General features: G+C 52.5%; 1 protein-coding gene across 3 annotated transcripts in view; it reads right to left on the bottom strand.

The window, feature by feature from the left end:
• The window catches only part of MGLL (monoglyceride lipase), a 225868-nt gene that overhangs the window by 4970 nt on the left and 200035 nt on the right, over positions 1–20863 (bottom strand). For all 3 annotated transcript variants that reach the window (XM_059161919.1, XM_059161918.1, XM_059161917.1), the window contains exons 6-7: positions 13725–13814; positions 1678–1893 (exon numbers count right to left, since the gene is read on the bottom strand). In XM_059161919.1, coding sequence (XP_059017902.1) covers positions 1678–1893; positions 13725–13814 — 306 coding nt within the window. The remainder of the gene's footprint in view (positions 1–1677; positions 1894–13724; positions 13815–20863) is intronic.

Here is a 20863-nt window from a genome sequence, read left to right as displayed (position 1 = left end):
GTACAAGCCTACCGCCCAGGACTCGCCCTGGTCCCTCTATCACCATCCCTCCCAGCCGGCTCCCGCCCTCCACTCTTGTCTCCACATGGCAGCTGTGAGGTCACCTGGAGAACTGAAGTCAGCACAGGCCACTCTCCAGCCCCAGACACGCCAGTGGCCCCTCGTGGATCCGAGAGAAAATGTCCTGACTCTCCAGGGACACACAGGACAGGACTCCCCGTCCTTGCTCAGCTCACACACCATGATCTCACCAACTGGGGGTCTTTGTGATCGTTCTCCTTTGGTCTGGAATGCTCTTCGGCCATTCTCCCTGAGCACCCCATCTGAAGTAAGAGCTTCACCATTGCCTCTGGTCACCCAGCCCACCCCTGGCACCAACCCCCTGCCTCATCAACCCAGTCAGATTTCTGTTTATTGCTCATTCCGCTGGGATGCAGGCCACATGGGAGAGTAGGACTCGGCCTGTATGTTCCCCAGATCTGGCACAGAGTAGGTGCCTGTGAGTGGCTGAATTAATGATTAACCAAGTGGTCTTCCTGGTGCCAAGGCCAGGGTGGACCGTGGGAGGCTCCTACTTTCTGGCTGCAGGCCGGCCTGCTTTTTCATGCCCCCCCCCCCACGACCCTGGGCAGTAACACCAGCCAGCCTTCCTTTCCCTTTTCTCCTTTCTCTTCATCCACAGACCCACATCTGATGGTTGGTGTGGGCTGGGGTCTGTACTTCCTAATGGTGCGAGGGGAGCACCTGATGGCCGGTAGGGATGCGAGCATCCCTGTCAGCAAGGTGCAGGGAGGAGAGGGCCAGGAGCTCGAGCCGAGGACCTGAGTTTGAATCCCGACTCTGCCACTCAGTAGGCGTGGAATCTGTGTGACTTGTCTCCTTTCCCTACAAGCCCCAGGTGCAGGGCCCCCACAAGTGGTGGCTGGGGCTGTGGTATCACCGTCAAAGATGTGTCTGCTCAGGAATGCACCCCGGGGCTGTGTCTGTCCAGCCAGCCACGGAGAGCCACTTTCAGGAGCAGCTGTCCCCTGACAGGTACCCAGCAGATGTTCCTCTAGCTGGGACTCTTCCCAGTTCCATCAGGCAAACAAGATGGGCTCATCTCAACCCCACGACAACATGTGCCATTGTGAAAGCTACTCCGAGGTGGTGCCTTGTGGTCTGTTGTGTCTGACATGGCACGTGGCTAAGCCACAGGTGCTGTCCCCTCTGCAGGGCATGCTCTTAAAGAATCCCTCGAAGACCAGATCCCAGCAGGAACCCTGCCCATGTGTGCTCAGTGGCCCCGGTGATGACAGCCGAGCTGGGACCTACTGCTGCTGCTGCTGCTGCTGCTGCTGCTGCTGCTGCTCCCGCCGCTGCTGCCTCAGGGAGCCGGGCAGAACACAGGCCCTTGACCTTGGTCACGACAGAGCTGAAGACACCCCCTCTGGGGCGGCTTTTGCTCAGTGCCTGGCTGCAGATGTTCTTTCTGAACTGCTAACTTCTCAGTATTCCCTCCTTCTCCCTTTAAGCTCCGTCATGAGAACGGTCAGCTAGTGGCTCATGCACTCCCTTAGAATTAACACATCCCTGGGATTTCTGGTGCTTATTCCCGGGGCGGGGAACAGGGGTCACCAGTGCCAACTTCCCCCAGCCTTGGGGGATTGGTGCCGGGGTAAGGGGGCAGCTGCTCACCTTGAGCGTCTTGTCCTGGCTCTTGGCGGATTCCATGAGCAGGTAGGCCCCTTTGCTGTCACAAAGGCGGTCGGCAGAGCCCTGGAGCAGCAAGAAGGGCAAGGTCAGCTTGGGGAGGGCCCGCTCCACCCGTGTGACGGCGTTGAGCAGCTGGATGCCGAAGCACACCTTCAGACCTGCCCGACAGATGAGTGGGTCCGTGTTGTAAAGCTCCACCTGCAGGCAGAAGAGACAGAGATTTCCATCAGTCTGTGGCTAGGGTTGCGGGCTCCAGGTCCAGAGAAGCAGACCTATTCCCCAGCAGTCTTCCTTCTGCTCAGGCCTGAATAGCTGGTTCCATTCGGGTGAGCTGGGTCTACGGTGTGGGTGCCAAGAGCTGGCAGCGTGGCCGGCCCTTCCAGAACCCAGACCTGCACTCCTTCCGGAGCCTCTTCTTCCGGGCTCTGCCGCAGTCCACATTCATACACGTGCGCACAGACTGTTCCAAAGCACGCACTGGTCACTCAAAAGGTGTAAGCAGTGTCCTGTTGTTTTCTGTGATGATTTCACTCAGGGATGGCTCTGAAGATGTTCTGGTGTTAGCTTGTGTGGATTTGGTTTTCTTCCCTTAGTGTCTGCCTGGCTGCAGCGGGTGAGGAGAGCTCATGTGAGCTGAAGGCCCTGGGGCTGGTGGGAGGGGTCCCGAAGGCACATGGGAGCAGCGAGCCTTGCGGCAGGTCTGGGGTCCAGAGGTTGCCTGCTGCCCTGACTAGGAGCCTGTTGACGCCCTTATCATGTCTGCACCTTCGTGGGATGTGCCTGGAGGCAGGTCCTCCCTCCTAACCATCAGCCCACTGGACCTGACCCTGACACCCTGTTCCCTATTCATGGCTCCTAAGCTCACCCAGTCTTTGGTGGGGCAGCCCTGGAACCCTGTCCTGCTCTCTCTAGCCCAGATTACTTTCTGCCTTGACTCCTTCTGCCTTTGAGGGAACATTGAGCTGCCTGTTCCCTCTGGCCTGAGATGGGGTATCTGTCAGAATCTGGGTACCAAGTTTCTGGAACTCTCTGAGGCCCATATAGGCAGGTAGGAGACCACAATGCCCCTTCACTCACTTTCCTCATCCTCGCCAACAGGATCTTAGATAGTTGGAGAAGTGCCTTGTGATGTCAGGACTGGGTGAGGGAGCAGAGAAACTACGGGGACAAGATGTCCAGGAACAGTGGTCTCGTGAGGCGCCAGAGTGTCCACAGTGTCCAGACTCTGGTTCTCTGAACGAGGGGGCTCCATCTCCCCTTCCTCACTAGCCCCTACAGGGCCTGGGCCAGAATCCTGGATCCGTGCCAAAGGGGACAGGCTGTCCTGGGTTAGTGCTGGCATCCCCGGACTCCTCGCATGCTGGGGACTGAGCACAGCAAACCAGACCATTTGTGAAAAGCCATGCAAGAAGGAATAGCCACTTTCTGCAGCTGAGCTGGTATGCCTCTTGCAGGGCTGGGCCATCTGTCTGGGGGCAGGGTGGGGACAGTGCATGGCCACAGCAGGGGATCAGTAGGGGTCTGTAAGGAAACCTCTTGGAGAGAGGGCTGTCGGGTCCACGAGAGCTCTGGGCTGAAAGTGTGTCTCAAACTGACGCTAACAGGAACAATGGCAACGGCAGCACCCATGACCTGACACATGACCCAGGGTGTCACATGTAGGATCACATTCGGTAAAAGAAATAAGGACAGCTAACATTTATTTCTGAGCTCTCCCACCAGTTTGGCCCTAAGTGCTCAACCCGTTTAAGCTTCACGACCTTCATAAGCACGCTGCGTGAAGAGGAATGGTTCTTGTGATCCCTGTTTTGCAGAGGAAGAACCTGTCATTACCTTCCCAATTCTTGTTCTCCCCTACAGAACCCTGGATGTTTGGTTTGGAACACTACCACTCAGAATAAAGAACTACATTTCCCAGCCTCCCTTGCAGTGGTGTGATCATGTGACCATATCCTAGCCAATAGGAAGTGAGCACCAATGCCAGGTGCAACTTCTCATCAAGGCTTCCTGTTGCCCCCTTTCCTCCTCCTACCAACGAGGGCAGAACACAGCAGGAGAAGGGAGAGAGGTGAGGCCACACAGACGAGGGCTGCACCCTGGAAACAGCAAGAAAAAGATGAGAGCCTTTGGCTGTGAGAAGTCACTGTGCAGAGAAATGAGCGTCTCTCCTATTAAACCCCTGCTGTTGTGGTCTGGTCCTGGCAGGCTGGTGAGCCCAGGCTAGCCGTGCTCCATGTGATCCTGCAGGACCCTGTCTGCCAGGAATGTGTGCTAATGTGAGCACAGGGCCAGAGCCCATTATGTCCTTCCCAAAGCCGCCCAACACTTTGCCCTGCTGACCCAGACCTTCCTGGGCATGCGAGAGCCCTGGAGGAATCTGTTTAATTGCTCTGACAGCCCAAGTGTCTTCCTGTCACGTCTTCCTGCTTCGTTTTTCCATGTCTTGATCACGTAGGCCCTGTTTACACAATGGTCTATTATGGGCCATTCCTATTAGGGAAGGAACTAGCAGATGTGTTGGGGAAAGGGCAGGCCCTGGTGTGAACCTGGGTGGAAGCTGAGGGGCAGAGGGAAACTGGGACCAGGAGGGAAAGGAGGACCATACCATGCAGAAAAACTGAGGCTCAGAGGGCCCAACCCTCCCTTCCTCCCCGCAAGTAACCATCTGGCCCAATCATGGCAGACTTTGTTTGTTGAGAGCTTAAGATCTAAATCTTCCCAAAGTCCTCCTTTTGGGTGGGAATGTGTCCTGTCACCCCCAGGAAGGAGACAGACAGGGGTCTCCCTCCTACACCAGCCCCAAGCCCTGAGCACTTGTCAGGAGAACTTGCCCATTCAAAACCAGAGACCAAAGAGTCAGTCCCAATCGATGACTTACTGTAGCATTCCATCTCCATGACATTCTTGAAATGACAAAATGAGAGAACAGGTTAGTGGTTGTCAGAGCTCAGGAGGGGTGAGGTGGGTGGGAAGTGGAGTAGATGTGGCCATAATGGGCAAAAAGAGGAATACTGTGGTCATGGGGATGTTCTGGGGCTTGACTGTATCAATGTCAGTATCCTGGTTATGATACTATTCTATGGCTTTGCAAGATGTCACCAACAGGGGGGACCTGGGTAAGGGTACCTGGGATCCCTCTGTACTGTTTTATTTTTAGAAGTACATATGAATCATAATTTTCTCCAAATTAATTAAAATAATTAAAAACACATACCAGGGCGCCTGGGTGGCTCAGTCAATTAAGCGGCTCAGATCATGATCCTGGAGTCCCAGGATCGAGTGGCTCCCTGCTCAGTGGGGAGTCTGCTTCTCCCTCTGACCCTTCCCCCCTCACGCTCGCTCTCTCTCTCTAAAATAAATAAATAAAATCTTTAAAACACACACACACACACCCCAAAGAACCAGTCTTTGGTACTCTCTCTCACACCCAGCTCCCTCTATTTTTGGACCACAGCTGGTCCTGCCAGCTGAGAACAGTGTCTGCTGGGAACATAGCAGCCAGAGGCTGATCTGAGTCCAAGGGACTGAATTCCTGCTCCAGACAAATGACCCCTGGGGCACCTCCACTGGCTGAAACTTGAAGTCTCAGAACAACATAAGGAAGACTAGAGGAGTGAGGCCTACCAACCTTGATACCTCCTAGCTATGTGATCTGGACAAGGCTCTTCTCTCCTAGACCCAGTTTGCTAATCTTGTGAAATGGGATGATGGTAGAAGTGCCTTGGGAGATTCAGTGAGATGATAAAGCCCTAGTGCCAAGCCCAGTGTCTGGGCCACAGCGGTGGAGATGATGTGTGGGTGGCATCTGAGTCTGACACTGGGAAGCAAGGAGAGGAGAACCACTCTTTGCTGGAGCAGAACAGGGTCTGCTTCAGAGACCCCAACCCACGAGGTCTCGGATGAGGCCCTTCTTCTTCCTGGGCCTCAGTTTCCCTGTAGAGGGGACCTCAAAGATTCTCCTTGGGTTATAAGTCTGATAAGCTGAGAGTATTTTCCTGGCCTCCTAGGTGTGTTTAGTGACCCTCTAGCCCCTCGCTGTTTTCTGAGGCTCTGAGGGCTGTTAGCAAGGTTGAACTTGACAGTCAGGGAGGGATGTGGCCACTGGGACTTCTGACTTCTGCACATAGTGTCCCTGTGGGAAGAAAACTTTGCCCCAAAGCACAGTAAATATAGCTGCAATCCACAGCTGGGAGTTTTCTTAAACTTTTGGTCGAGCAAATTCTGGGCCCCACCCCTATCGTCAACTCTCGTGACCTATTTTTAGAAAATCAGTTCTGTGATGAAAAGCTGAATTCATTCTTGATTAGAATTATATTAAAAATAACTCACATACTGAGCCCTTAACTCTGCCCCAGATGTTATATTAAGTGCTTTTCTTGTATTTGCTCATAGAAACTTCTCAGGAACCCTATGCAGCGACTAGTGTTATTAGGCCATTCTGTACGTGAGGAGCCCGAAGCCCAGAGGGGCTAGGTGACTCACCCAAAGTTACACAGCAAGTAAGGGGCAGAGCCAGGATAAGAACATAGGCCACTGGGCTCCATATAAGCGTTCTTAACCACTCACCAGGCTAGGCTCCCTGTCCAGAGAAGAGAAAGTACAAGTGGGTCTTGTGCACAAAGATGGCCAGGAGTTGTGGAGGTGGCCCTCCCCAGAGAAGGAAGGGGTGGGTCCTTGGTGAGGACAAGAAACCTCCAGGCCTGAGAGATAATGAAGTGACCTGGTGGGCCACAGAGGTTGCCTTCCTTCACAGGCTGCCGAAGGGGATCGGGGGGGGGGGGGCTCCCTCGGGGCTCAGACCCACATGACACCATCTGCAGGATGGCAGAGGGGAGGCAGGGGTCTTGCCTAACTTGGCACAAAGCCTCCCCAACTCAGTTGACTGAAGGCAAGCCCTGTTCACCAGGATGCCCAAGGCTATGACTACTGGAGTGGGCGCCCAACTTTGGTGCTTGAAGTTCTTAAACTAGCCAAGAACCACCAGAAATAAGGACACTTCCATTCCATTGTGGTTATAAAAAGGATTAATTGGGATCAGCTTTTGTGGATGAGTTACCACTTAATCAGAAATATATGAATTATTAAACATTCTTTCCCAAGAATTACTTTTTCTATTAAGCTTGAACTCGTGGACATTCTGGTCTCTGCCTTTTGGAGTCATGAGCTGGGCTGGCAGGTCATGACCCTGGGCCTGTGGTTGCAGGTGGTTTGCACAAACCCAGCATGAGTGATATAGACAAACAGCCCTGCTCGTTCCTTTGGAGTGGGGCTCCCTGAACTGTGACCCCCAAAATCCAGACACAGCTACTGAGTGGTCACCAAAAGAAGGGGAAAAGCAGCCACCATATTCACCACCCAGTCACATTGGCCACAGCCACCTTTTCAGAGGCCCGGGGACCGACTAAATGGTAAGGGGAATAAGAAAGCATTACAGAGATCTCACAAGACCAACTCCCTAACGGCTGGTCACAAAATAGCAAGATATGTGATCATGAGTCTTAAAATCAAAAGTTGGAGGCAACTAAGGAAATCAGAATATGGTGTAGCTAGACGATGGGGTAGGGAATTCCTATCACTTTTCCAGCGTGAGATAATGGCATGGGGTTACGTGTAAATATCCTCCTTCTGGTTTCTTCCTCTTGGGCAACACAGGCTGAAGTATTCAGGAATTTAGGATCCTGGTGTCTGCAATGTAACTTCCAAAAGGTTCAGCCAAAACAGCGTATCCAATTTATGACACTGGACTGGGCAATGATTTCTTGAATATGATATCAGAAGCATAGGCAACATAAGAAAAAAGTAGGTAAATGGGACCATATGAAAATGGAGACCTTCTGTGCATCCAAGAACACTACCAACATAGTAGAAAGGCAAGCTACAGAATGCGAGACAATACTTGCAAATAATATACAGCATTAGGATCTAGAATAGAAAAAGAGCTCCTACAACTCAACAACAACAAAACATAAAAAGCCTAATTAAAAAAGGAAAGAGAACTTGAACAAACGCTTCTCCAGGGAAGATACAGAAATAGTTGATAAACACATGAAAAGATACTCAACATCATTATCCATTAGGGAAATGCATAAACCCAAAAGTATCAAAAGCAGGGTCTCGAAGAGATATTTGCACACCCATGTTCACAGCAGCATCATTGACAGTAACCAAATGGTGGAAGCCACCTAGGCGTCCATCGATGGACAAATGGATTAATAAGGCGTGGTCTGTGTGTACTATGGACTATTATCCCATTATCCCACCCTATAAAGATGGTTGTGACACCTGCTACAGCATGAATGAGTTTTTTAAAGAAATGGTGCTAAGCAAAATGAGCTAGTCACAAGAGGACACCTACTATATGGTCACAGTCATACAAGGGCCTTAGAATAGTCTAGTTCCTAGTGACAGAAAGTAGGATGGTGGCTGCCAAGGCCTGGAGAGGACGGGGAACAGAGAATTACTATTTACTCAGGACAGAGTATCTGTTTGGGAAGATGAGAAAGTTCTAGAGATGGTGGTAGTTAAGGCTGAATAACACTGGGACTGTAATTTATGCCCTTGATCTATACATGTAAAAATGGTTAAGATGGTAAATTTTATGTTCTGTATATAGTACCACCATAAATTTTTAAAGAGATAAAATAGATATCCATACTGATATTTTCATATTTAAGCATTGATTCAACAAGCACAGAGGAATATTTCCAGTTGGTGGATGTCGGGGAAGAGTCTATGGGAGAGCTTGTACTACCACGGGGACTTTTCTGTAGATCTGCAATTTTCCATGATTAAAGTTGGAGGACAAAGGTCATTTCCCCCACACTCCCAGTTTTTAGGTTCTTTATTTGGTTTCCCTTTGCCAGTGGAAGCCAAACATCCCTCAGGTAGGCCTGCGGCAGGGAGACCCCTGTGGGCAGAGTCCACTATTCAGGGTTAGTGTGTGCCTAGGTCATTTCATGCCAAGGCTTGGCAAGTTGGCTGCATCCTCATGTGAATGGGGGTCCAGATCTTAGCTCCTGTGTGGCTTCGAGGTAATTGAGTGTGTTCTGAGAGAGTGAGGCCCAGGGTTATTCCCATGTGAAACTAGCCAAGCGCGTGGCTTCTTTCTTCTTGGATCCCATGAAGGTACTTGGGAGAGAAGCCGCAGGGCAGGGAGAGCACCCCGTGGTCTCTGGTCTAGCTGGCAGCTGGGACGACCCCTGACGGTCTCCCTGCCAACTCACTGGCTTGTCCATTGCCGTTTGAGCTGCTGCCCAGAGGAACCTGCCTCTCTCAGAGTTGGTGGCAGAAGGAGAGCAGAAGGAGAGGCAGAGAAGGTGGGCAGCAAGCATGCGAGGGGGTGGAGTGGGTCAGGTGCGTGGACCCCTCGTGTGCAAGGGCCCAGGACCAAGCTAGACCAAGCCCTGTGCTCCCTGTTGGGCACTCCCATAAGGACACAGACATTCCAAGAGACATTCTAACAGCCTGTTTTTTTGTTTTGTTTTGTTTTAAGGTGTTAGTAAATTATTAGCTACTTCAAACAGACAAGTCCTCTGCGGGGCACGTGAGCTAGGAATGATGGAGAATCACAAAATAAAATCAGCTAACCAAACCGGGCATACTGGAAAGTTAATAACCAGTTCTCAGAGGGGTTTTCTGTGGGAGGCTGTGTCCTGGGGACAGAGTGGGAGGCTGGGCCTATCTTTAGCTGTGGGGACAATTAGTCAAAAGCCTCGGTGATGGCCAAGCTTTCCAAACCCAGGCGGGAGCCATCCGAGGGCCCTGGGCAGATAGGGCCTCCTCACAGAGGGGGTGGGAGTCACGCGGGCAAGAGGGGCAAGGGAGCCTCATCCTCAGCCTGGGGGCACCTCTGAAATGCCAGGCAGGGGTCTGGGGCGGCGCCCCCCACCCCCAGGAGGAACGAAAGGAAGAGAGCTGGCCACCGCTAACAGCAATCCGGGTGCCTGGAACCCACCATATGGCCCCACTGGCAGGAGCGCCGGCAGCCAGGATGTGCTTGGAGGGCAGCCAGCATATTTATAGAAAACAGACGTGGTCCCGAAGATAAATCGCCTCCATGTACACACAGTGGATGCCCCTCGCAGAGGGGATGATCAGAATCACAGCCCGGCCTTCCTCCCAGTCTCCACCTGCTCCACAGGCAGGATGGAGCTCAGAGACAGCAGGGTCTTCTGCACGTGTGGATTTGGGGGGTTATCTGTGGTTTGAGGGTGTGAGGAGATCGTCAGCAACCTCCTCCCTTCACCTCTTGCCCCAACATCCTTGGCTGGAGAACTATTTAGAACATTTGAGGCTTTTCAGAGTGGGAGGGATTCATCCCATTGTGAAACCCCCACGACTGCGGGGGGTATGGTGACCATATCAGCACTCCAGAGTTCTGGTCAAGGATGCTAAATGTGTAGACAAACACAAAAAAACTGCCCAAGTGGCAACTTCTTTGTTCTCAAGATTTTTGTGCCAAGGGCACTTGGCTCAGAGTAGAGAGATCTGGGCTCAAATCCTTACTTAGTAGCTGTGTGTCCTTGGGGAAGTGACTTGCCCTCTCTGCGCCCATGCTGCACAGATCCAGAGACTGGTAGCAAGCTGGCATCTGGGAGCTGTGGCGGGATACAAGGGCTCCAGGTGTGACTCGGAAGAAGGCTACGACCGTTGCACACTGGCTGGTGTCAGGACAATTATAAGGCATTTTGGGCTGTATTCCCAGAGGCTTCGCACCTCCTGGGAGAACGTGTCTCTGTGGGCTGGCTAGTGACCGTGCCGTGGTGCTGTGAGTAAAGGGTGTCATGCTGACAGGCCTGGGTGGCTTGTGAGAACACTTGCCACAGCAAAGCCCAGATGCACGTTGGGCTTTTGACACTCAGAGCCGCCTGCTTCCCCACAGACAGACTTCCAGACCTTCCAAGAGCCTGCGGCCCCTTCCACCGGGTCCTGCTTTAGTGAGCTTGTTAGGCGAATGTCTCTTTTCTTTTTGGGGCTTTTATAACTGCAGGGCTCCGTGAGAAATATCTTAGCTAAAGATGTGCCTTAAGACACCCTGATGTTAGATCCGGGGAGGTGCCTTTTCTGAACATATTTTCCCCCTGGGCGTTGCTATTTTTAAGGCTCAGCAGAATGTTCAAAGGGAGTCTCAGAGCAGTGAGGAGCGAGGGGCCGATTCTCTCCGTGGAGGAATGGAAACTCTTGCTCCTTGTTTATTTCAACTGGAGTCCAGCCTTCAGGCTGACTGGCTACCTCCTTTCCTCTGAGTTTCCCAGCAGGGAAATGGATTAGCATTTCTAAAGAATCACCCCTTCAGCTTGACCACTCAGAAACCTGAGAAATGAGGGTGCGCAGCTGCGGGGTGCGGGCTGGACGGAGCAGGGAGGGAAGAGCCTGCTTTGCTCTGTGCTCACACGACTCCTGGTTTCTGTAAGGCCTTCAGTGGAATTTTCCATGATCTCAAAAATGAGATAAAAGCTCTGAAATTTGCTCCTTTTAAACAAAGAGGGTTTGGAACTTCATTATCTTTTTTCCCCCCCTGCCTTTATGCCCAAGTACCTTCAGGTGGAAAGATAAACAATTTGAATTTGCACCTGGACGTTTCATCCGAAAGATGTCAAAGGGAGTGGGCTCTCTCTCTCTCTCTCTTCCTTATTGTTGTGCCAGCACAGCTGAGACAAAGATAATTGGTTTTACTAGAGATTGCACATTCAAGCCATTATTCAGGACGCCAGCAGGTGGAGGAGACCCTGCCCCCTCGGGCCTCTGTCACAAAGTGAATCCTGCCCACAGGCCAGCTATTGTAAGACAGGAAAGAGCTTAGGGATTGTCGATAGAGGCTGGGGCGAGGCCAGCAGGCGTGGGCTTCTCAATCAGATGGGTTCAGCTCTGGTCCTGATGAGGTGTGCCTCTCCGCACATAAAACCCTGCTTAATCCCTGAGCCTCAATCTCCTCATCTGTGAAATGGGGTTAATGTCGACCTCGTTCACACACATCATCAGTATTAGATCGAATAGCACGAGTTTGGCTTTTGTGTTTCTGGGTCCTAAAGTGGTGCCTTTTCGCTATATAGATTGGCCTTTGGAAATGAAATTTTTTGTCTTTTCTCAAATATTCTTTGATCCCAGTGGGTCAAATTTGGCCCCAAGGTTTGGCTTTGGGAGGCACTGTGGGTTTTTAAAATGAATTAAAAATTTCAATTGAACGTGGATGACTAGGGCAGATGGAACATCCCAGAGGTGGGGGGTGGTTGCCTACAGACCCCGCCATCCCCTAGGGTCTCTTGCTGGTGTCATTTACAAACAGGTGGCCCTCAGCTGTCTGGGAGTCAGACCTCTGGTCAACACTTCTTCCCATTAAGGCTGATCACCATTTAGTTGTCCATCCTCTAAGTGACTCAGAGGGCCAGGAGGTCACATTCTATAATGAAGCTACAACCTGAGTGCCCAGGTCCTGAGGAAACCCAGAAAGGCCACTGGAATACCAGAGCAAGCACCCCACTCCATTTTCCAGGGGTCTTGGGAAGTCAGTGATTCCATGGTTTCCAATTCCTAAGGCAAGAGGGGAAACTGAGGCAGAAGAGTAGCAAAGTGATTTGCTTAATGCTGAAGATAATTCAGGTGTCTTCCAGATGCCCAGGGCTGCCTCCTATCTGCTGGCTATAAGCCCACCAGGGTCCCTGCCCCCACAGATAGACCAGGTGGAAGAGCACACCCACCTACGCTCTCAGGCTAGGTCTGAGACCTAGATCAGGCTAGGTCCCTGTGACAGATCTGTGGCGTCTCCATGTGCTCACCTGCAGCCTGGGGCTGCCGTGTGGCAGGTGAGCTCCCAGCACCTGGCCGGCACCCAGTCAAAGGCGGAATACAAGGTGCAGGATGGGAAGTGCACTGGCTCACTGAGCAGTCTCTTAATGGACCAATCCAAATCTCTGGGGTTTGGGACTATACTCAGACCCAGTATCTCAGGTACATGAGTTGACCTTGACCTCTTCTCCTTGCTGACCTTGGTGCCTGGTCCTGGAGGTGGTGACATTAACCAGATGGTACAACCTCCCAGCCTCTTTCTTTCAAAGCCACCTGGCCTTTTCTGAGCTCCTTTCGGCTGGTTTTGCTCTTACAGAAGGTAAGAAGGTAATAGCTCTGCTTGGGGGGCTGTGATGGATTTCTGGCAGGGCAGCGGCTCTTAGGAGAAGGGGTTCACGAGGTGCCTTGTGATCTGACCTCAGTTCACCCCTTGCCGGTCACCTGCTGCCCTCTCTGCTGTGGCCAAACTGAGCTATTGACTGGTCTGCAAATGGGCCATCCTCCCTTCATGCCAGGTCTTTATCAGCACAGTTACCATTGCCAGGAACCCTCTTCCTCTGAACTCCCTCCAGCTCCAGCACTAGCTCCCACCTCCCAAGCCATGGACGTAGTTCAATCTGAGTTCAATCTGTTACCTTCATCCCAATGAGTCCTCTAGGGACTGCCCCTCTATACACTGAACCCATGAGGTTGGGTGGGGTGAACACCATGGTTTTTCCTGGACAGTAAGTCAGGCCTGGACAGTATGCCAATAAAAATCAGCCCTGAGATGTTTGTTGGCTTTTCAACAAACTGTTTTTCTGCTGGGGTTGCTTAGGTAAAGCTGCTGGTGGCCATCTTTGCTTCCACTCTGGGAAAGTTTGCCTGGGAGTGAAGCCACGCCAGGGGATTGGAGCGCTGGGGAGAGATGGATGGTGCATAAGACTTTTGAGTCCCTAGATCTAGCCATGCCTGAAGGTTTTAGTTCCATCTATCAATAAATACCTCTTTTTGCTTGAATCACTTTGAGTTGGGTTTCTTTCACTTGCGGCCACAAGAGACCTCGCTGGTTCACACAATTTCCTCTGATTTGCTCCTGTCCCTTCCCGCCTAATTCTGAAGCTACACGGCACCTCGCGCATCTTCATGTCCCCATCACTTCACGCAGGGAAAGGGACGGAGCCATCACTCAGCTTTCCCACAGGGCTGCTGCCTTCAGTCCCTCAGCAGCACCCAGGTGCCCCCAGGTTTTCAGAAAGACTCACCTCCGTCTTATTCCGAGAGAGCACACTGGAGTCAATTGGGCCCAGGGACAGGTTTGGCAAGACAAGGTTGAGAACTTTCGCAGCAAAGACCTAGCAGGGAGGGGAAAACAAAGGGTGTGAGTTCGGTGGCATCCACGCCCAGCTCTGCCCACAGGACAGTTTACAATAAATTAAGGAAAGTGACACCCGAGCTGAACATCAGCCAGGTCCACTTCCCCAGGCTGAACACCCCGGGACTCTGCCTGCTCTGATTCAGACAACCTCCAGTTAGTCTGGCTCAGATCTGTGCCGTGGGGGGAGCCGGGCGGGAGGTGGGCCGCCGCAGCTGACGGCAGGAATGCCATATCTATTTTTTGCCTGTTCCGGATCATGTGTGGCCGCCCTCCCCACAGTCACTCATCGGTTGCGGTTCGGAATTCTTTGCGGGAGCTGCCTAGCTGAGGTCTTAGGCACGAGTCACTTCTGTGAGGTTCCTAAAAATACACAGCAGGAGCAGAACCACCCAGATCACCTGTGAAGCGGGATAGCTCGGAAGATCCCAGAGAAGCCTGCTCTGATAGGGAAGAATCTGTGGATGGCCTTGGTTTGTCTCAGAGGGAGACAGAAATCGTCACCAGCTTGATCAGGAGATGCGTGGCAGAAGGAAAGAGACCTGATTTGATCCCCGGCAGTGCTGACTTGCACACTTGTATGCGAGATCAGAGCATCATGGAGCCCCCATTCCCTTAGCTGTCAGTGGGGACCTTGGCGTTCCCCCAGAGGACCACCATGTGATAAAGCACCTGGCACACAGTAGGTGCTTAATCCGTGCTCCTTAAACTTGAGCCCAATGCAGGGACGAGCTGCGCCTCCCCACCCATCTCTCCTGCAGGATCTGGTGTTTACCCAGGAAGAGTGTGAGCCTGGATCTCACACTTCTCCCCGCAGAGGGGGGCTGTTCGCGTTTCTGCACTGGGCACAGACACTCGGGGGGGAGAGATGCTATTTCACAAGTGAGCTGTGACTTGCTGAAATTAGAATCGCAGGGAAGGTGGCGAGCAGTGAGTTCTCAGTCTTTGTGGAAGGTGCATATCATGGAGCCGAGAGGTGATGTCCCCTTGGTACCCCCTAAGTGGGGGTGAGGGCACTCACATCAACTGAAGGACAATCTTTGCTGTGTCGCATACAGCCGTAGATGCCCAGACTTTTAATCTTGATACAGATGCCGTGAGGGTTCATCTTTATTGCACAAGGAAATAGGCTCAGCAGTGTACCACACAGCCAGCTGGGATGGGGACAACGGTCTGGGCGACACTGTGCTTTTCCCTTACACCACTGGCCTTGGTTATTCTCTCTCCATATGAGCGTTAAGTGGGGGCCTGAATTTCCTGGGGGTGACCACACACAGCTGCCATTGGGGCTCTCTGTGGAGTCACATGCTGGACCCCGCTACCTGTTTGACACTCAGAGCTATAAAACATCCTGTGTCCTCGGGCTGTACGAGCTGGATGTCCTCTCACATGTCTAGGAATCAGGCAGAGAAGAAAAAAGGGCTTTGTTCACAGGTGCAAAGGTGCTCACAGGTGCACACAGGTGCACCCAGCCACTCTGAGGTCCACAGGGTCAAGCGTGCATGCTTCAGGAAAAGATGGGAGCTCCCTGCCTAGAAGACCAGCCTCACTCCCAGCCCCCCACGCCTGGGGTCCAAGCCAGCGATCCCCAAGCATGTCAACTCACTGCTGTCAACACACCAGGTGCCACGAAGCACCCTGAGCTGACGTGTGAGAGTCTAGTGGAGAAATAGAAGAGAATCCAACTGGGAGCACTGGGGAAGGGCCTGGACTTGGCCATACAGTGTGCAGCCTCATGGGATGGATAGAACCTGTGGGGCAGGGCTCAATTGTCAAGGCAGGGTCGTGAAGCAGCCCCGCAGACAAGCACATGACCGGGATGGCTTGGAGTCTAGAGAGCTCTCCCAAAGGAAAGGGTTAGGGTGTTTCCAAATGTCTATGAACTCCAGAAATTGGAGGCTCCTCTGGGAACCTAAATTCAGGAGTTGGGATGTATGCTTTTAAAGGTTAAAGGAAAAGTTTAAATGAAGAGCAAATATAGCAGATGAGTGTGTGGTCAGGGAGGGAGGCAAGGTGCTGTGCCCTCTGGTCCCTACTGGGGTCCAACTGCTTCAGGAGGGTGGAGGACTCTGTGGGACTTCTTCCCTCCAGGAGGACTGGCCCAAGGGCGACACTATTGGGGAAGGACTTAATGTGTAGCCCAAAGCTTGAGCAACTGTCATCTGGACATCTTGCCGTCCTTGGTGACCCTCACCATGGCTCCTTGAGTGGGCCTGAGGGCTGACGGTTGACGGTGTGTGGCCCTGCCATGCTTTGGAATCAAAGGCCCGTGTGCCTGTCTGGTCTGGCCCAGTGTGCTCAAGGACACCACTGTCTTCCCACCCTTCAGTTTCCCACCCATTTCCCGTTTAGATGGCAGACAGCCAGGGAAAGGCCTGGGGGCATACCAGCTCCACAGCCAAGCCACCCTCCAGCAAAGTGAAGGAGGGAGTCCACACAGCCTCCATGCCCGCACTCCTAAGACCACCACCAGATTTCTTGTTCACCAACAATTTACGTTTTGTGACCGTCACCCGATTCCGCATGGACCTGGGCACACAAGGGCCGGCCCAGGGGTGAGGAGACAGACTTACCTTCATCTTCGAATCTATGCTCTTGCCACTGGTGCTTCTTAAACCAACATATTTATGCCCCAAAGTACCAAGACCCCCACTTCCAGGAGAAGATGTTGTGAGATTAGGTTTGACAAGGATCAGAAAAGGCAGCACAGTGGCTCAAACCATCCTTGCTCTGGATTCACAGGGCGGAGGGAGGGGACAAGAGGGCCAGGAAGGACTCTGCCTGCAGGACAGGATGACAGTCCTCTCTCCTAGAGAACACTTTTCTTTCTCTTAACAGAAGAGCTTTCTACAGCTAAAGGAAACTTTTAGGGAAAGAGTTTTGGAAGAAAACTAAAAGAAGAGGGCCATTTCTGGAGAAGTGTTTGCTTTGTACAAAATGAACAAAGCCAGGGGTGCCTGGGGAGGCTCAGTCGGTTAAGTGTCTGCCTTTGGCTCCGGTCGTAATCCAGGTGTCCTGGGATTGAGCTCTGCATCCGGCTCCCTGCTCAGCGAGGAGCCTGCTTCTCCCTCTCCCTCTGCTCCGCCTTCTCCTCCCTCTCACCACACTCGTGCACGCGCACTCTCTCTCTTTCTCTCTCAAATAAATGAAATCTTAAACAAATAAACAAAAATCCCAAAATGAACAATGGCAAGGTTTGGTCTCTGTGGAGGAAACTAACCAGTTACAGCCAGACCAGTCGGCTGCTATGCCTCCCTCTTCCAAGTACAGTGAGCCAAGTGCTGGGAAGCAGCTCCCTCCCACAGCTGCCAAAGGCCTTTCCCCCAAAGAATAAGTAGGAGGAGACAGCGTAAGGGTGCACGGGGGCTCAGGAGGGGAGGTGGCAGGTGGCTGGACCTGCCTTCTTAAAGGTAGAGGCAAATCTTTTGATGACAATAATGTGGCTTAAAAAAACAAAGAGAATTAGGTGCTTAGCCACTTCCCCACAAAAAAATCCAAGACGTTGCAGGGGCAGGATGCTTGGAACAGGTGCGAAAGAAAACCCTTTTCCCTGCTATTCTTCTAGGGGTTGTTTATTCCATTAGCCTAGAGGTTGGTGAGGGAGGAAAGGGTGAGGCAGGGCTGAATGAATCGAGCAGGGGCAGTGGGTTGATTGTAGTAATTCAGAGAGCCAGAAGGGCTGAGAAGGGGGTATGAGGTGAGGAAGGGCCACGTAGTAAGGGAAGAGTAGGGATGGAAACGGCCTGACAGAGCCCACACCCTGAGGACCAATTTGGTTCAGGCTGCCCGGGTCGGTGCTGCTGCATCCCACCATGATCTCCTTAAGCCTCCACCATCGGTCTCCCTCAGCCTCTACCATCAGCTGGGAGAGGCCTCCATCACCTTTAAGGGAAGGCAAGAAAAGCCGGCAGAGGCCCCAGTGAGAGGTGCAGCTCACCCATAAGGAAGTTGGAATCAAACAGAATAAACTTCTCGTTCCCAGTTCGCTCACGCTCTTCGCATAATCCTGCAGGAGTGTGGAGAGAGCCTTGGATCCAGCTCCAAGGAGGAGTGACCCCAGACAGCCCCCACGGAGGTGAGATTCCCCCTTCAAATCATGACCCCTGCAGGCTGAGTCAGGTTTGTGCCACCCAGTGGTGCTGACTCAGCAGGGACCCCAGGTCTCATCACCGGAGGATAATTTGGGGGTAGACTTACAGTGAATGGGCCCCAAGTTGCCAGCCTCCCAGCCCCAGAAAGAGGAGACTGAGAGCCAGGCAAATTTTGATTCAAACTCTGGTTCTGAATCACCAAGAAGTCTGTGGTCCTCAGTTTCTTCATCTCTCACATGGGGATAATGAAACAAACCTCAAAGTATTGCTGGGAAAGTTACCTGAGAACTGGTTTCCACAGAGTTCCTCCCTAATTGCCCTTCTGGCTTCTGTCCCCAGGAGAAACTCAACAAATTCTCCTGGTCTGACTGCAGAGAGAGCACCGCCAGTGTTTTTCAGAGTGATGGATTGCAACAAGCCTACCGTCACAGCTAGAACCCTGAAAACTATTGCGCCCCCCAAAAAGAATAACTCTTCCAGAAGTGAGGTCCACCTCCCGATGAGCCAGGGACCAGAGTGTGTCACTGGCCCTTGACATGCCCTTGGGCCATTCCTCGATGAAATGCTGAGCCCATCCCTTTAAATACTAGTGACTAGTGACAATAGAGGCGCAAATGCCTCTATTGATCCAAAAGGTTTTAATGGCTCCCTAAGATCATTTTGAAGCTTCTGCGGCTGACATGAGGGAGGAAATTATAATTGCGATCTTCTAAAGTGGCTCCGGCAAGCCAACTTGTGCAAAAGGGGGCCAGAGAGCTAGGCCTTCTGTGAGGATGCCTTCTGCAAGGGTCAGCCCAGAAACTCTGGGTGGGGGAGGAACGCGGCCTTAGGCCAGTGGAGACTAGAAAGTGCCTTGTGCCTTTTCTGCATGCCGAGCTGGGAAGGGGGGAGCAGCGGCTCACCGCTGTCTGCCCTGTGGCTGACCTACAGCAGGGGCTCCCCAAAGATGTGTTGGGGAGATGACTTGTTTCTTGAATGCCAGCGTCTAGAAGTCTGAACCCCCAGCTACGACAGCTCGGGCACCTGTAGGACAGAAGTAACACCCCCTATCCCCAGGCGCATTCCAGCTGCCAGATTCATGGGCCCATTCATGACTGTAGTTAAGTCCTGGTTCCTGGGTCTAACTTCACAGCACATGTGAAAGAGGGGCAATCCCCCCCACCCCACCCATTGCCTCCTGTTTCCCCTCCACTCCCAGCACCCAGATTGTTCCCAGGGCCTTCTAGAGCCTGGTGACTACAAACAGATGAGAAGGCGCTCCAGTCAAGGGCAGCTGACCGCTGGCAGGCATGCTTTGGGGTGAAAGGGAGTATCTTGCCTCACTCGCCGACCAGGGTTGGGGCACAAGCTGACCTTGAGCAAAACAATTGGCCCCACGTTCTTGTCTGTGAATTGGGAATGACTTTCTCTCCTTACTGGGTGGTGGGGGAAAGGAACCCAGATAGGGCGGCTCATGCACTGAGGGCCTGGTTCATGGCGGCTCTCTCCTCTCTACTTGGCCAGGTGCCCTGATTGATAGGGATTGGAAGCATCTGGAATTGGGTGGGCTGGCTCCTGTGACCCTGACCCTGGATCCCCAGGGACAACCTCCAGGCAAGAGGCAAAGAAGATCATTTAGAAGATTACCAAAGAAGATCATTTAGAATATTACCAAAGAAGATCATTTAGAAGATTACTCTCTGTGCAGGCTGAGCTCCCCAACCCCACCAACAACCCCAGGCACTGCCCATGGGGATTTCAGCTGTTCCTCATCTCACCCACCTAGAAAAGTGAGTGGTTCTGCACCCCACCCCACGTTCCTGCATGCTATCCCTGGGGCTAGGCCAAGGCCGAGTCTCCTTCACACACACACCTAGCTGGGCAGCCCAGGGTTTCACCTCTGCTCCTGGGAAGGACTCTAGCTCTGCACCGCCCCAGGTGTAGGACGTGGAGAGAATCCCCAGGAAACAGCCTCATAAGCAGCTGAGACTGGTTCTGATACACTGGATATTGTTTCCAAATTTCTCCTCTGGTCCCTTCCCTTGTACAATAACATTGTAAACACAGACAGTGTTTGGGGGCCAGACCCCTGTCCTCCTTGTCTGTCCTCCAGGCTAAACATACCCCAGCTTGTGGAAAAGGGAGTGTGGAGCTAAGACCAGCCCTGTGCAGGTCTGGTGGGGTGTGTGTGGGCAGGGGGTGTGGTCTGGCACGGGGATCCGGTGTTCCTACAATCCAGGGGGTAGGGACTGTCCTCTTCCACGTTCCTGTCTGTACTCAAAGCTGCCCAATTCGATGATTTGGAGAATCTCTTCAGCAGGCGTTCGGTGCCATGAAACAAACCACCGCACAGTCCACTGGGAGGAGGGGCGCAGCCAGGACTTGACTTTGCCCTCTGTCTTGGCCACGGCAAGGCCCCCTCTTCCACCTCAGCCCTCTCAGCTGGTAGTGGTCTCTGGGAAGCCAGTCCTCTTGGAGGTCTGTAAGGGAGACCTTACCTATTCCAGGACCTAGCCTGAACTATTCCAGTTAATGCTGATGGGAATAACTACTCCTGAATCCTGAAGGAGGCGCAAGTGGTATCATATGCTGAGTAAAACAACCAAACTAAAGCCGAACCCACAAAAATGAAGCCAGCAGAAAGAACAAAGCCTGCAGAAGTCACAGAGAGGGTATTCTCATTTGTGTAAAACACAGCAACGAGTAGCACGTGCCTGTGCGTCCCAGTAGATGGAGACTCCAGCAGCCGGCCTCCACCAGGCAGAGACAGCCCCCTGTCTGTCCTCTCCTCAAGTTTTAACGTTTGAACTCTGTGAAAGTGTTATTCTAACAATGTTTAAATTTTAAACAAAGGTTCTCCGAGATGCTTTCAGGAAGGTTGTCGCACTAGACTAGCTGTGTACAGGGTAATCCAGTCACCCTGGGGGCGGGTAGGCAGATGAATCAGGGACTCTGTCAG

Source organism: Mustela lutreola, chromosome 2 (assembly GCF_030435805.1).
Source record: "Mustela lutreola isolate mMusLut2 chromosome 2, mMusLut2.pri, whole genome shotgun sequence".
In the NCBI taxonomy this organism is placed as follows: Eukaryota; Metazoa; Chordata; class Mammalia; order Carnivora; family Mustelidae; genus Mustela; species Mustela lutreola.
Note: the sequence above shows the minus strand (reverse complement) of the source record. Positions and strands in the feature narration are given on the sequence as shown.